Raw genomic sequence first — 16,376 nt, 5'->3', positions numbered from 1 at the left:
CCCCCCCCCCCCCCCCCCGCCCTTCCCTTACGGAAGGACACAGAGCCAAGAGATTGTGGGGGCCGTGGCGGGGGGGAAGGCCAGCTGGACAGAGCAGGGCATTAGGATGCAGATTGGGGACTGGGACCGAAAGCCTGGGGATGTAGATAAAGCAAGGCGCTCTAGTAACATGAATGTTAATGAGATGCTGTTGGTAAAGCTATACTCCTCTGAAGAAAGGTGTTGCATTTATAATCATTTTTGCAAAGTAGCTCCTCTTACAGGAGTGACTGCCTTTGATCTGTTGCTCCTTCCTAGAGAGCTTGGTGCAAGGAGCCTCAAGCCCGACAAAGGAGCAAATGCCTGGCCACACCCACCCAGCGACGTAAGCAGCCTCCGGCTGGGCAAGAGGGCGGGGCTCCGTATCTTGGGCGAAGCTGCACAGTGCCGTGCCCTGGCCCCACAGTGCAGTGCCCTGGCATCAGGACCGGCTCCGGTGGGGTGAGGGCGCCAGCTGCCTTCGGGGAAGGCCTGCTTAGCTAAGCACCAGGACCCGGGGGCTCTGCCCCTTGGGCGAGCTCACCGTGCGACACCTCACCGTGCGACACCGCTAGTTTTAGGAGTCAAAGAGCTGAGGATTCAGACTGACTTCAGGACAGCTCCAAAGGGAGCAAACGTGGGCATCCTGAGCTCATCAATGCCGCAGTGGCACTGCCGAGGGAAAGCACCTGCTCCTGGGGGTCTTGAACGGCGGGGCCCTTGGCGTCCGAGGTCTGAGACTCATAGTCGCCAGCTGTCTAACCCCAGACAAGTCACTCTTGAGTTTCAGTTTCCTCACCAGCCAACAGGGTCATATGATACAGAACTTGGGGAGGTGCTGTGACAATTTAAATATACTCAAACAGCCTCCACATGGTGCCTGACGCTCGGGCCATCAATAAACAGTCACTTTTGCAGTGATTCACATTGTTGTGCTGTGTTGGTGTCCTGGGTCCCGCTCCCTACCTCTTAAGACATGGTGAACATCCCGCCTCGCCTCCTAGTGGCCGCGGCCCACCTGCTTCCCTTGCGCTCACCACCCTAGACCCCACCCAACTGGGGTTCCAAGACTCCCTCTGATCCCAGGCTCCCTTTCCCCGGCTCCACCATTCTCCATGTCTTGGTGACATGGAGAGGGAAGAACCTTGGGGTTCCTGGGAGAACTCTCTCCATACCCACCTTTGTCACATACTTTTTCATGGCCTGGAGCCTGAGACTGAAGAACTGGCCAGCTCACCTCTACTGGACACAGTCCCCTGAGTTGTGCTCACCCTACAGGTGACACATTCACGGTCTGTCCAGCATAACAGTTAATATTTTCAGGTGATGAACTCTAACGGGGACTGCATACTCTGAGGGCAAAATTTGGACTATTTTTCCAAATTTATTAAAAAAAATAACAATAACCCCATTTCCCCTGGCATTTTAAGTTGGAACCCAATGTTGGGTGTACAGATTACTTAAAAATAAAGTCTTAGAAAAAAACTTTCCCTTTTCATTTGATTGTCATAACTCCTTTCCTATGCAATTCCATCCAGACCTTTAATCAAATTCATGGATTTTTCCCTACAATCTTCTTTGGAAAGCTTATCAACCTCTAATAGAAGTGAGATCTAATAACTGAACTTAATATTCCCAATGTAGTCTGGGATATGAGAGAAATGAGTACCTCTGAAATCCAACTCTCGTTTCTTTCTGCCACTGTGCTCTCCTATCGTGCCTTCACACGTCACCAGTGAGACCGCAGTGCTGCTCAATGACACGCGGCAATTATGCCTCCCTGGCTGGGCCCCTGGGGGAGGTAAGTTGCACGTATGCTTTCCTAAGCCCTCACAACAGTCCTGGTAATGAGGGATGGAGTTGAGCCTCTGCACAGCATTCCACTGAAACTCCATTATAAAAAACTCATGTAATTGCTGCCTGTTTTAACCCCATGCTGCCCAGCCACTTTCAACATTTCACCACCAAGGACCCCTCATCAATTTCTTCCCACAGACTTCCTTGTACAGAATGGGCCCTATTTTAAAAGTCACTAGGCGCCTGGGTGGCTCAGTCGGTTGAGTGTCTGACTCCTGATCTCTGCTCAGGTCATGATCTCAGGGTTGGTGGGTCTGAGCCCCATATCAGGCTCTGGGCTGATGGCAATGGCATGGAGCCTTCTTGGGATTCTGTGTCTCCTTCTCTCTGCCCCTCCCCCACTTGTGCTCTCACTCTCTTTCAAAATAAACTCAAAATAAAAATAAGTAGCTTTTCATTACAGTTAAAATCAAAGCCATATGTCAATAACTGCCAATCAAAGCTAATGACCTGACCGGCTGCCAGCCTAAAGCAAAAGAACCCTCCCTTCAGGTGGCATGAAAAATGTTATGGTGGGCGTACAGACGACTTCCAATATCCTTTTGTGAAATATTAAAATACACTTTCCCAGACCCCTTGTGATTGGCCTCCAGACTGGGGACTACTGGGCCTGGAGTTTCTTTCATCTTCCAGCTTTCTTTTCTTTTCTTTTCTTTCTTTTTTTTTTTTTTAATTTTGAGAGCAAGCGAGCAGGGGAAGAGCAGAGAGAGGGAGACAGAATCCCAAGCAGGCTCCACGCTTCCAGCACAGAGCCCAACGTGGGGATCCAACTCATGAACCATGAGATCATGACCTGAGCCAAAATCAAGAGTCGGATGCTTATCTGACCGAGCCACCCAGGCACTCCCTCATCCTCCAAATTTCTGTCTCAGGCCCAAACCAATGAGCGGGCCATACTCCTGCATGCCTGCCTGAGTCCCATTTGGGGCTGATTCTGCAGCTTGAGTCTTCTTCACACTGTCTTCACTCCTGCTGCCGGGTACACCCCTGGGGGGCTGCCCTCTAGCCACATCATGACACTCTCCATCACAGTCCCTTACAAGGTCATCTTTAAAAAAAAACCCTGGGGTACCTGGGTGACTCAGTCAGTTAAGCATCTGACGCTTGACCTCAGCTTATGACCTCAGGGTTGTGAGTTCAAGCTCCGTGTTGGGCTCTGCTCTGGGCATGAAGCCTACTTAAAAAAAAAAAAAGTCCTCACTTTTTGTTTAGCTTTCATTTCTGCAGGATGTGGTGTTCTACTAAAACAGCACAGACAGCAGGGGAAGAGTTGCTTTGGGGAAGTCCTGGAAGGCCAAATATTTCAGCCCAATGTTCTGATTTACACACTGCACAGCACACACATTTTATATGTTGCGTTGCGACCCCAGAAGAGTTCACACCTACAGAATCTGCCAAGTAGAAACAACGTCTTCTAAGCACATTTCTTCAGGGGCTCAGAAAGCTTTACATACATTATCTCACTCAGCGCCTACTCTTCTGTTAAGAAGGTGGAAGGCAGGGATTACCACCATTAAATGGTGGTTCTCAAGTATCCTTGTGCATGCACTATGAATCAGCCATGATCCTGATTCAAAGCAAAAACCAACAAACAGACAAACAAACCTAAAAATTACACAGTTCATGAAGCTTAATGTAAGGAAGGTGACTGCAAAGTAATTAAGCATATGTTGACAGGACTGAAAAAATGGGATTTGAAGCTGTATCTTCCTGGTTTTATCTATTTGGCTGAATTAACACCTACATACGGATGTGTGTGAATACATGCCCATCTTAAGTATAGAGAGACATGCATACAAGTCTGTGTGTAGTATAGAAATTATATCACACACGCACACACACACACACACACACACTTGTGTGCGCATCATAGCAAATCTACACTCATCCCCTATTCTGGAGCATTTGGAATACTTGTGGACAAAACTGCCATTTTTTGGAATAAAACTTGACTCCTTGGGAAATAGTTTATGAATGTAGCTCATTTGAGCGTTAAGTATCCAAGAACTATTTACTAAACATTAACCAGGTATAGGCATGGTGGCTGGCTTTGTTTTTGGGTGATTCAGTTATAAACAGCACGGTTGCTACTGTATTCCCTAGTGCCCAGAACAGTTCCTGGAAAACAATAAAAATTCAGTGAATACTGGGGTGCCTGGCGGGGGGGAGGCGCTCAGTCGGTTAAACGTCTGAGTTCAGCTCAGGTCATGATTTCACAGTTCGGGAGTTTGAGCCTCGCATCGGGCTCTGAGAGTGTGCTTCAGATTCTGTGTTGCCCTCTCCTCTTCCCCTCCTCGTTCATACTCTGTCTCTCTCAGAAATACATAAAAACATGTAAAGTTAAAAAAAACAACAACAGTAACTACTTGTTGAATGAGTGTATGAATGTTTTGTGTGTTCTACATGATAACATGCTTTTGAAGACTTCAACCTGCTTATGTAGACATTTTGGTGGTTTCTTCCTGTTGTAAATAAATGATATCCGAGAAAAAAGTTTATCTACCCTGGTCTAGTTAGGCTGGGATTCAAATAAGATGGTTTGGGGCAGGCGGATTTCCATGATATGGTGAGATGGGGTTTGAGGGATTTTATGACAGAAATAATAATGATGATGGTAATGATAAAATAATCTTCATGGCTCTGAGAACAAAGGCATTAAATACATATTAATAATTAGAAGAGGTGGTTCAAAGAAAATGAGTACCTCAGAACGCATTACAATGGGCAAATTGAATTTGGTCCCAGTGAGAGCCAAGCTGTTCTGCTGGAAGAATATTAAACCCCAGCACTCTGCTCTTAAAGGACACAGGGGGACAATCCTATAGAGGACAGAGTGGAAGGCCACCTGGCAGGAAACAGAGTGCTTGCCTGTGTAGGTAAATGATCCCTTCCAGGGAAGCCAAGAAGGGGCTCATTCACTTCATGTGGGTGAACACACTTGTCCCAAGAGGCAGTTTTATTTACAGCTTCTTCCTACTGGATCAGCCTCATTTGTTTTTATATCTCCAATCTACGTGGAGCCCTCGTTCACACTGCAAATGTTCTTATAAAACACCTTTCGGTAAGCCACCGCTGAAATGGAACGCTCTAAACAAATGTTCTCTTAGGGCAGTAACTCCTTAATATAAACTGCATTTAATAAAACCGGTAGTGATTCTAAAAAGAAAGGAAGGAGGAAGGCATAGGCAGAGAAAATGTCTGGAAGACATTTGCAATTAATATTTTACAAGACATTTAGATTCTGATTCCTCCTTGCTGTTAAAATTTAAGAGCTTTTCCAAAACTATATTCCTGTCTGTTATTACATCCTTAATTAAATTAATTTATACAGTGAACGCTCTAATGTTACTGTTGTAGCTTTTCAATCAGAAAGCCTTATGGCGAGAGACAATATGTTTTAAGACCTTGAAAAAAGAATGACATAAGGCACAATGCTGTCACTGGCACGGGGATATTTGGTCCTGGACATCTGATTATTGAAGAGATCGTGGCCGTTTTTCTGTGCTTCGATTAAGGTCTTTATTTTATTTTTTAATTAAGCCAAATTAGGTCAGTGAATACAAAATGAATCTCTCAAGTTGCCTCTGCAAGGATTTTTCTCTCTGGGAAATACAACAGAAGACGATGACATTTCTGTGACTAATTCTTCCAGTCAGGTTGTGCCATCCTAAACAAGAGAAGCTATCTGTTAGCCCGATCTGCCAAACTTGTCAAAGCAGAGGCAACCAGAATCTGTCCAGGAACACCAAGGGCTCAGCTGTGGAAAGAGTCAGGCTAACAGTTTTGCAGCAAACCCACAGGCTCACCGAGGAGCCCTGCCTGTGTGGACATACGGAAGGTATTCTCTTCAGGAGATGGGAGTCTTACTCACTGGGCATCTCAAGGGCGGGTGGAAGGCAGCATGTATGAACTGCTAGAGCTCAGTGCCTGTAGCTTAGCGCACACAGTAGGGACTCAATAATCGTTAGTGTCTTGTTAATCTAATGAGATGTCAGAAACAAGTAAGGCAGCGTGCCTCAGAGGTGATCTGCGGCTTGTGCATCACGCCTCCATTTCTAGAGGAGAGCGTGGTCAAACCAGGGAAATGCCATCCAGGGGCTCTGTCTCTGCTCCTCCTTGTGTTGAGCTGTTGAATTGCTCCCTATTTCCAATACTGTATTTTTAGGATTCATGATGAGCATTTCAGAGGAAGAAAGACCCAGTGTCTTCCTTAGCCACCTCATCACCTGCCCACTATGGAAAGGGTCTTTATGACCTGACCTGGCATGAAGGAAGGATGCCTTCCAATAAAAATCTAAGAGCAAACACATTCAGCTGAGTAACAGATGGTCCCATCAGCACTTCGTCCTCTGCAATACGGAGTTCTTTGTTTCTCTCCAGACCCAAAAATGGTCCCTAAACATCAATCAAGTTTGGTTGCGCGATAAAAGTTCCCTATGATACCTAACAACAACTGCAGAAGAAAATTAAACTGGGGGGGAGGAAAAACCCAGTGCTATTTGATCTTGTTTTCAATGGAAAGTTTTGGACACTTTAGAAAAAAAGGCAGCAAGTGCCTTTTTAATGGATTTTATCCACAGGAAAAATGATTACAACCAGAAAAGCTTTAAAGTGTCAGCTGGTGATGCATTTTTCTTTATCCCTTTTATTTTTATTCAGAAAGAAATTGAAGGCATATGGCAAAGTGCATCATTAATTTCTTATTAATTTCATAATATGAAGGCAACCAGTTAAAATAGTAGTGCTACAACTTTAAATTACCGAACTCACTTGGTATTTAATGAGAGATTTAGCACAGCAGGGTTTCTGTTAAATTAAGTTGTGCCTTCACATCACAGTGGGAAAACAGGTGTATATTGGTTTAGAATTATGGAAATGTTGACTAATTCCAAGGCTTGTAATCAAACAGCAAGGCACCCTGTAATATTTTTTCCCCCAAAATAAGCATTAATCTTTCATGTCTGGTCTCACTGGCTCCTGTCCACCGAAAGCTTACAGCTGAAAAGAAACCACCTTCATGTTTTTCCTACAGGAGTTCAGGGTGATGTTTATCAGATAAAGATATACATAAATGCAAGATGTGGAATCCTGTTCCCATTTACCTAATTTGAAGTGTCAAATGTAGCAAGAGTGTGTGTACTCTAAAGGCTATTAGCCTACAAATCACACCTGATTTCTCAAAGTTTCCATTTAACTGCCCAAAGTAATTGGGCAAATGAAACAGAACTGTATAATAGGAAAACAAAAACAATTCCCAAACCATCTTTTCCAACTCCAGAATTCTTGCACTTAATAACGTGTCTCCCAAATCACCATTCCTGACTTCTGCATGTAGAATTTTTAAGAAGGGAAAACCAGATAGGTGCAAAAAAATGTTAGTTTTTAATATGGAAGATGCTACTTGTTTGCTAAGAAAGGGTTACAGTAAGAGTTGCCCAACAGAAGCAGACTTGTCATTCCCTTGTATGTTTTTCAATATGGCACACTCATCATATGGACCCTGGGTTTCTTGAGAGTGTCTTCACCTACAAGGCTGACATATGAGTAGCTACACAAAGTCTAGTGGAGTGGATGAATTCAAATGACCCAAGCTTTGCATTAATTTAAAATAGAATGTGAGGGGCGTCTGGGTGGCTCAGTCAGTTAAGCGTCTGACTTTGGCTCAGGTCATGATCCCACGGTTCGTGGGTTCGAGCCCCGCTTTGGGCTCTGTGCTGGCAGCTCAGAGCCTGGAGGCTGCTTCAGATTCTGTGTCTCCCCCTTTCTCTTCCCCTCCCCTGCTCAAGCCATTTCTCTCTCACTATCAAAAATAAACAGCCATTACAAAAATTGAAAAAAAAATACTTTAAAAAAGTCATTGAGCAAAGCACTTAGATGTACTAAAAGCTACCTTACTAAATAAAACCACCTTAAAAGTTTGAGGAAGAAGTAGTGAAATGGGGAGAGAGAATTCTGGTATCATATGCTTGCTCTTTTGAATCTTCTGCTTTTTGATTTGCTCTATGGGAAAGGAAGAAGCCATAGTACTGTGATTGAAGACCACCATTCATAATTTATTATTTTTGGGTGACTAATGTTTTGACAACTTTTTCTGGAGTATCTTGCCACAGCAAATACCATGAAATTTTCAATGGATCTAAGGTGAGTCAAGGAAATGCTCTCTTTTCTGGGGCTCATGGGGTATAAAAGGCCTGTGTTTGAGTTTGTTAGTGTGTCCACACACACAAGTGTTTGTGTATGTCTACAGAGACAGTGAAATGACGGCTAGAATTATGCCTGGGAAACATCAGGGACACTGGGTTATCTGTCTTCTACTTTGATCAGACCAGATTTCAGTCAAATCATTATTGTTCTGCTCACCACACATTCTTCATTACAGGCAATGCACAGTGTTATGACATTGAATGAACTCATCACTGATATTTGGGTCAGTGGGGAAAATATCCAAACAGCTCAGGGAACTTTATAACAGCATGCAATAGATGAGTCTACCACAAAACCCCAGAAATCATGTATTGTGATGAAGGAGCTATATACAGCATCAGTTTGTTTCTTGTCAATTGTACTAATTGTCAAATATTACCAGGAAGGAAATGGCAAAAAATCATAAGCTTTGTATTTTCTGTTCTCTATCAACATGAAGCCACCAATTAGGCATTAAAACACTGACTTTGTTAACCACCATTGACTGTTGAGAAGCCATTAGGAGGTTTAATATTAGGCCGTACAGGGTACATTTTGTCTTTTCAAAGGAAAAATCTAAGACTAAATTTCAAAAGGAGCTCCTGGTGAGTAAAAGCTTTTCCTTTTCCATCTGCTTCTCTCACATGTATTGGTTTTTTTTTTCCCCCTTTTAAAATCTTAGCCCACCCAACACTCTTTGGCGGCCCCTGCTGCCCAGTGGGGTCACTCTGATTTTCTAACCAGGGGAGCTCTTTCCATCAGCATTAATGTCAATGCTCCTTTCTGGGCCGGCCAGCTGCCTGGGCTGCGGCAGGGAATCCAAGGGTCAGCACACACTCCTCAAAAGACCCAAGTCATTTTTGCCACTAAGAGCCCATAACTAGAACCTTCAGTTGAAAGGACCATTTTCAAGCAATAAAGTGATTTTGGTACAAAAGTAAACCGACTCACCCCAGGTAAAGTTTTAATATTGTGCAGTGCATTCTGGGCCTCAAGTGCGGCTTTTCTTGTATAAAATGTTACGAAACAACAACCTACAGAGAGAAATGAAAAGGTTTTAGAAATTTCTGTGAATGCTTCGCTTAGATATAATGGAGACGACGGCGAACAAATAATCTACTTAAAAGGATGCACAATTTAAAAATAATAAAGTGCATGAGAACAGTAATAACATCTCAAGCATTTACCAGTGCCTTTCACTCAGGCCGTATTTATTAGCTTTACCCACGTTGGAAATCAATTCGTAACTCTGTGCACCAACTACCTGGAACACAGCTCTTCAGGAATGAGGGGTGGAAGTGGTGGGTGACATGTTAATGGGGCCTGTGTAGAGTGCCTTCAGAGAGGTGTTTCATCACGGTAACAAATGCAGAAACTTACAAGAACTATAATTTCCTTAAGGGATATTCTAGAAATCACACTTTTGAAAGAAACACTCTCTAAACTCAATAGTTTAGACCACGGGATTATAAGGTTCTTAAAAGCTAAAATTGTGCTTTATTCTTCATTTCCACCATAGTATTGTAATGCAACATGCTGTATGAGATATACTCAGTTTTTGCTGGCCAAAATGAAAGGCTATTTTAACCAGTTTGGAAATTGTTACAGGACGGGTGGACAAATGGATGTTTGGGCACACTCTCCCATGTAGTATTAGCTATAGCTATAGCACATCAATTGGCAATTTTCTGATTCCTTCTTTCCAAGAGCTGATGGGAGTCCAGGCTGAATGCCTCCTCTCCCTACAAGGAGACTCCAGCAAAAGCCCTCCTCCCAACCAATGTCTTCCCCCAGAGAAAATGGTGTGGAAGCCTTATCACTTCTGCCTTCTGAAGGATGACCCATCTGTTCTTTAACCTGTAGCTAAAGATACTGGTTAACATAGTTGTTTAAATCAGATAACGATCTGTTCATTAGCATACAGTTTCTTAGCACAATCAGGCTCAGGAAAACGGAGTGAACAAACTCTTTAAAAATTTAAAGAGAAAAGATGCGGCCTCTGAGCTCTCTTTGTAAGTTGGGCGGAGGAAGAAAGTGGGGAGACGGACTCATGAGGACTGTAAATGTTTCAGCCTGTCTCGACTGGAGGGTCCTGGAGCATGGGGCCACAGAGTTGGGGTGTCCTCAGAGAGGTCTTCGTACACCAAGCAGAGCAAGGAGTGTGAAAGAAATGCACAGCACCGAGGCATTGACCTTGCTTCTATTTTGGGGAATGGAGTGAGTAAGGCAAAGAACAGCAAAAAATGGCACAGTTAACAACAGGGGCTTGGCATCATAAGCCAGCAAAAGTTCAGAATCATAAACTGGCATTCTGGTCTTCCAAAATAAAACCTCATTCACAGTGGGCAGAAGACATGAATAGACATTTTCCAGAGAAGACGTACAGATGGCTCCCAGATGCAAGAAAAGATGCTGAACATCACTCCTCATCAGGGAAATACAAATCAAAACCTCAATGAGATAGCACCTCATGCCTGTCACAAGGGCTAAAATTAATAACACAAGAAACAATAGGTGTCAGTGAGGCTGCGGAGAAAGGGACTCCCTCTTGCACTGCTACTGGGAATGCAGTGCAGCCACTGGTGCAGCCACTCTGGAAAACAGTAAGGAGGCTCCTCAAAAAGTTAAAAATAGAACTAACCTATGACCTGGCAATTGCACTACTAAGTACTTGCCCCAAGAATACAAAAATATAGATTTGAAGGGGTACATGCACCCTGATATTTACAACAGCATCATCAAGAGTCAAGCTATACAGAAAGAGCCTAAATGGTAAATCGACTGATGAATGGATAAAGAAGATGTGGCATACAACGAAAATTACTCAGCCATCAAAAAGAATGACATCTCGCCATTTGCAATGATGTGGATGGAGCTAGAGTGTATTATGCTAAGCAAAATAAATCAGTCAGAGAAAGACAAACACCATATGATTTCATTCATGTGGAATTTAAGAAGCAAAACAGATGGACGTATGGGAGGAGGATAAAAGAGAGACAGAACAAACTGTAAGAGACTCTTAACTATTGACTCTTTAAGAGAACAAACAAAGAGGGTTGATGGTGGGAGGTGGGTGTGGGATGGGCATTAAGGAGGGCACTTGTGAGAGCACTGAGAGTTGTATCTAAGTGATAAATCTCTGAATTCTACTCCTGAAACCAATGTTGTTATGTTAGCTAGAATATAACTATATATTAGCTAGAACTTAAATAAAAATTTGAAAAGAAAAACTCACTCAAAAATGTAGGGGTAAATACAGTGCAATTCCATTCCTTCAGCCTTCCTAAACACATCTATGACGCTTCCTCCTCGTTTGGAAAAGAAATTTGGAAGCTTGATGTATATTTGATTTTTTGAGTCTACTAAGATTAAATATACAAAACCTCACCTTCTAGAGAAAGGAGAAAACAATCACAGCTTCCTGGCACTCATGCCACATGCATCCAAGGATTAAAAGTCCTAAAATGTAGGAGTTCACTGGCATGATGGAAGAAAGTGAAAATTAAGCAGTTTCTTGAAAGAATTACAGATGGACAGACTAACCATTTTAAATTTTAGATGTGCTTTTCACTTCAGCTATTTTGACTTCTTTGACCAGAGTTCATGTGGCCTGATGACAGATTTTTTCCTTTTTCTACAGAACTTTTCAAATTAATGAGTGGCTTTAGCTTCAGAGGCATGAAGTGAGCCCAAGATGAGCTACAGGACGTGCTTCAGATCCAGAAGTAACTTTTTTTTTTTTTTTGATTTTTAAAAAATGTTTATTTTTCAGAGAGACAGAGTGAGTGAGTGTGAGTCAGGGAGGCGCAAAGGGAGACACAGAATCTGAAGCAGGCTTCAGGCTCCGAGGTGTCAGCACAGAGGCTGACATGGGGATTGTACCCACCAACTGTGAGATCATGACCTGAGCTGAAGTCAAATGCTTAACCCACTGAGCCATCCAGGCACCCTGGATCCAGGAGTAACTTTTAACAGGGAAGTCAAGTCCCACCTTCCAGCAACCCACTGTAACCACTCTAAGAAGATAAAAAAATACCAACTATGCCTCACTGGGCTTGCTAGAGTAAGAGAAGCACCGAGAAACATGACCTCTCCTTCCGGAAGCTCCTACCAGAATCTCAGTCACTCCCCTCCCTCTCCTGGGCTTACGGCACTGGCTGTGGGAGAAGAGGGTAGTGGGGAAGCCCCTGACTTCAGCCATGGTCACTAGAGCTTCAGAGCAAAGGCCGAGTCTGATCCTCTCAAGCAGACAGGTTTCAGGAGTGGGATACTTAGGAAAAATAAGACTGAGGGGTGGAGTGGAAGGTGAAAGGGTGGCCATGAAAGGAGGCAACTCAGAAGCAGAGGAACACGAGCCAGTGTGGCCAGGCTCAGAGCTGAGCACGGAGCTCAGACTGGCCTATGGGGACAGTGGGAGGGCAGGGGCACCGAACACAGCCAACCGAAGACAATCATGAGACGAGAGCAGCGAGAAGCACAGATGATACAAGTGAGAGAATCCCGTGTGTGGGGCCAACGGGAAGGGCTCAGACCAACGCGCGATGGTCTTGGGACCAGAAAGCACTCCTGCCTGCCTTCAACACTGCAACGGAATCCCTACCCCTTCTCACTGCCTGCCATCCACGAGGAAGGTGCAGTTCATTTCCTAGGTAAGGATTAAAATGCTGCCCTTGGGGATGGAACTATCTAATTGTTCTCAGCTATGTACATGTATGTATGAATTTGGTGAAAGAACTTTCCTCTTGAACAACGTTCTTAGCGAACAAAAGGTGTGTGTGTGTGTGTGTGTGTGTGTGTGTGTGTGTGTGTAGAAAGAGCAAATCTGAAGCTGGTGTCAGAGCAGTGTGGCATCGGGAGGCAGAGGGGAAAGGAGCCTCATGTCCAAAAGAGGAGACGGGAAGACACCCCAGATCTCAAATGCTTTCCAGTTTCATCCCAGGTCTACTCTGCCTGTATAACTTCTACAGTGAAACCAGTGTTACCTCAACAGACCGTCTTCCAATTGTGCACAGCTCTCACCTCCTTGGCTCCATACCCGTGTAGACTAGGGTGTTTAAGGATTACGCCAAGAGGAGCTGTGGTTCTAGCTGTAATGCACAGAAGAGTCTCCTGGCTCACACGGGCGATCTGCTTCCTGACCCCAACCCAACAGCGCCGGCCCTCAGACTCCACTAACAGACTTGGCGCCTTGGGAAAAGGTGTCCCATCTCCAGATGGGCCCCTCACCACGGCCGAAGCCAGATGGGCACAGCCCCTCACCATGGACCAAGGCTTGGCTGAGTGGGGTCTGAGATGAATTTCTGCCTCTACCCGTGGTATCAGCCAGGCACCTGCAGGCAGTGAACAATCTGCACAAACGGGGGAATTCTGGGGAAGACAATTAGGACTGGGAAGATCACCCCAAGATTCTACTTTTGGTTTCACACATTTGGGTTCCTGACTTAGACAGATATATCTTACTTCCTCTGTACCTTAGTTTAATTTCATTACTTCTCAACCAGCGAATAAAAACCAGGTTTGCCTAAAATCCTTCTCAAAGCAACGTGGCTAATTAAAGTGTTTCATTTACAACACATTGTTTTAAAAGTCAAAAGTATTCTTTATGTGCACTTCATTCAGCATGCATACTCATTCACTTAATAAAAACAGTGTTTGATTCAAGGTATCTTACAATTTACAGTATATAAAACTACAAGTTTAACAGCAACGTGTGGTTTTCTCCCCCAGAGACATCAGTCTGTATTAATCCACAGTAGAAACATGCTTCAAAGACTCTTATTTTTGGGAGTACCCTCCTGACCAAAGATCATCATCCATCATGTGACATGCCTGCTTAAAATCTTAGATGCACTGACCTGCAGAGATGATTTCAACCAAGGGAGGGAGAAATATTATTTGCCCTGACATGGTCATTACCATGGCAAAAGGTCAGGGAGCTACTACAGGCCCCAGAAAATCCATGAAGGCTCAACCAAGTTGGGATTTTCTTGCTTGCCTACCCTAACTGGCTGTACAGATGTTAAGGGAACCATCTGTCTCTTAGACTTCCCCATGCCAGCTGTAGCTCAGGTCTGAAATTTCCTGGATTCATTTTCAGGTCAGCTGCGACACCAGATGGCTCAGCAATCCAGTTCGGGGGATGGACCTCCACATTTTAGCATATTTCTTTTTAAAACACCTTTGTAAGGTGGGTGGTTTGACACTGACGACATCCACAGGTGCTCTTCAATGGTCAGTGGCTGTAGCAGGTGCTAGGGCGGATGACCTTCGGGCATCAGCATCACTCTGGAATATCCCTCTCTCCCCACCGCTGGTGGCCATACTGAAGAAGGTTCCATGTCAGAGATGGGAAGTGACCTGGCAGGTGGCTCTGGGGGATTAGCAGGGACTAATGAACCAGGTGGTTCAGCCAGGTCTCTGTCTTGTGATTTCTGCTCAATGTGGTTGAGTTGTGCTGTTTCTCATGTTTCTTCCTTGTCTATTTCACAGTCTCACATGCACATGGACTGTACAACTCTTGCCACCTTTATCCACCCACTCCCAAATTATAATCCATCTTCCATGGGTCTATTTATCAACACCTCCCCATTACTCCTCACTAGGGCTTTTTAAATTCATGGGGGGCAATAGGTTCAGTGGTAAAACTTGGGAAGCAGTTGGAGAGTCAAATACCAGCATGTCAGGCCCACACAGGGCCCAACACGTCCACCAGTGAGGACTCCTCTACTGGTCACGAAGATGGGCTAAGGGTGACACGGTAAAGCTTTCTGGCCATTCTCATCTCCCTAGGAATTCACTCTGCTGCTGAACACTGGAACATCCAGGAGAGCTCCCACAAAGGCCACATAAGATCAACTTTGATGGGAGAGAAGGTCTAGAAAACTCTTGGGGGCGCAGAGTGCCATCTCTGAAGGCTGACCAGTGCAAGCCTCACAGTGAGACTCTCTGGATTATCAGTGAGCCCTAAGTGGACACTGGGCTGTGAGGGAGTGAGTCAGGGGAACTAGGGGCCTTTGGCCGTCCAGATTCCCACAAGTTGACAAGCTTAGCCATCTGGTTGCATGTATTTGACGTGTGAAGCGATGTGCAATCAGCATTATAACTGTGTGATATGATTAGGCTATCTTGTCTCAGAAGGTGCGAGAGGCAATTCCCACAGAGGCTAATTGCTATATACTCCAAACAGGGTAGTTGGTGTCTGACTATATCTCTTCACAAATAGTTTCTGCTGTCATGAAGAGTTCCCTCAGGTATATTGCCAGCTTAACTGCAGAATAATTTCAGACACTGTTAGGAGGTTTTTGTTGTTTCCAAAGATAAAGCCCCAAGCAAGACAGGCCAACACAGACGCGCACGCACGCACACACACACACACACCCACAGACACACACAAACACACACACGCAGTGTATTTAAAATCATAAAGACACTCAACTTTACTGAAAGACTTTAATTTTAAATGATCAAGTAGATTTATCCTCAAAGAAACCATCTGGATTATCACAAATCTTTTCAAACCACAGCTGTTTCTCATGAGAATCTTTACTTGGAAACTCTTGGTAATAATACAGGGAAAAAATAGATGTATTGCTTATGTAGACATAACCAGTTTATATCATGGCTTGCCCTGAGTCAAACAGCACTGTATTTATATTCTTCAGTGTGGAGGGCAGTGTAGACACAGCCCTGGAGAAGGATAGCAAAAAACAGATTTAAAATTTAAAAAATTTTTTTTTTATTTTTGAGAGAGAGCATGAAGTGGGAAAGGGGCAGAGAGAGGAGGCACAGAATCTGAAGCAGGCTCCAGGCTCTGAGCTGTCAGCACAGAGCCTGACATGGGGCTTGAACTCACAAACTGTGAGATCACGACCTAGCTGAAGTTGGTTGCTTAACCGACTGAGCCACCCAGGTGCCCCAAAAACCAGATTTTAAAACTAGTTCCGCCCTTAGAAAAATTGACAACATACTCACGAAAGAAATTTCCTCTCAGGCTTCTAAACCTTACCACAGGGAGGGGGAATGACTAAGGGCTAATGCTACAATTTCTTACTTGACACATCCCTAAAGGCAAGGGAATCAAGAGCAAAAATGAACTATTGGGACCTCATCAAGATAAAAAGCTTCTGCACAGCAAAGGAAACAATCCATAAAAATAATAGGCAACCGACAGAATAGAAAAGATAGTGGTAAATGACATATCAGATAAAGGGCTAGTATCCAAAATCGATAAGGAATTCACCAAACTCCACCCCTGAAAAACAAACAACCCAGTGAAGAAATGGGCAGAAGATATGAACAGACACTTCTCCAAAGAGGAC

General features: G+C 44.2%; 1 protein-coding gene across 6 annotated transcripts in view; it reads right to left on the bottom strand.

The window, feature by feature from the left end:
* Window positions 1–16,376, bottom strand: part of CELF2 (CUGBP Elav-like family member 2) — a 308,661-nt gene that overhangs the window by 98,923 nt on the left and 193,362 nt on the right. For 5 of the 6 annotated variants that reach the window (XM_039246010.1, XM_039246011.1, XM_039246009.1 and 2 more), the window contains exon 3: window positions 9,010–9,092. The exons of the other annotated variant lie outside the window; for it this stretch is intronic. In XM_039246010.1, the coding sequence (XP_039101941.1) occupies window positions 9,010–9,092 (83 nt within the window). The remainder of the gene's footprint in view (window positions 1–9,009; window positions 9,093–16,376) is intronic. 6 annotated transcript variants of the gene reach the window in all.

This window comes from Hyaena hyaena, unplaced genomic scaffold, assembly GCF_003009895.1.
Source record: "Hyaena hyaena isolate Hyena2069 unplaced genomic scaffold, ASM300989v1 scaffold_276, whole genome shotgun sequence".
NCBI classification, from domain to species: Eukaryota; Metazoa; Chordata; class Mammalia; order Carnivora; family Hyaenidae; genus Hyaena; species Hyaena hyaena.
The sequence above is the reverse complement of the archived record's forward strand: the minus strand, read 5'-3'. Positions and strand labels throughout refer to the sequence as shown.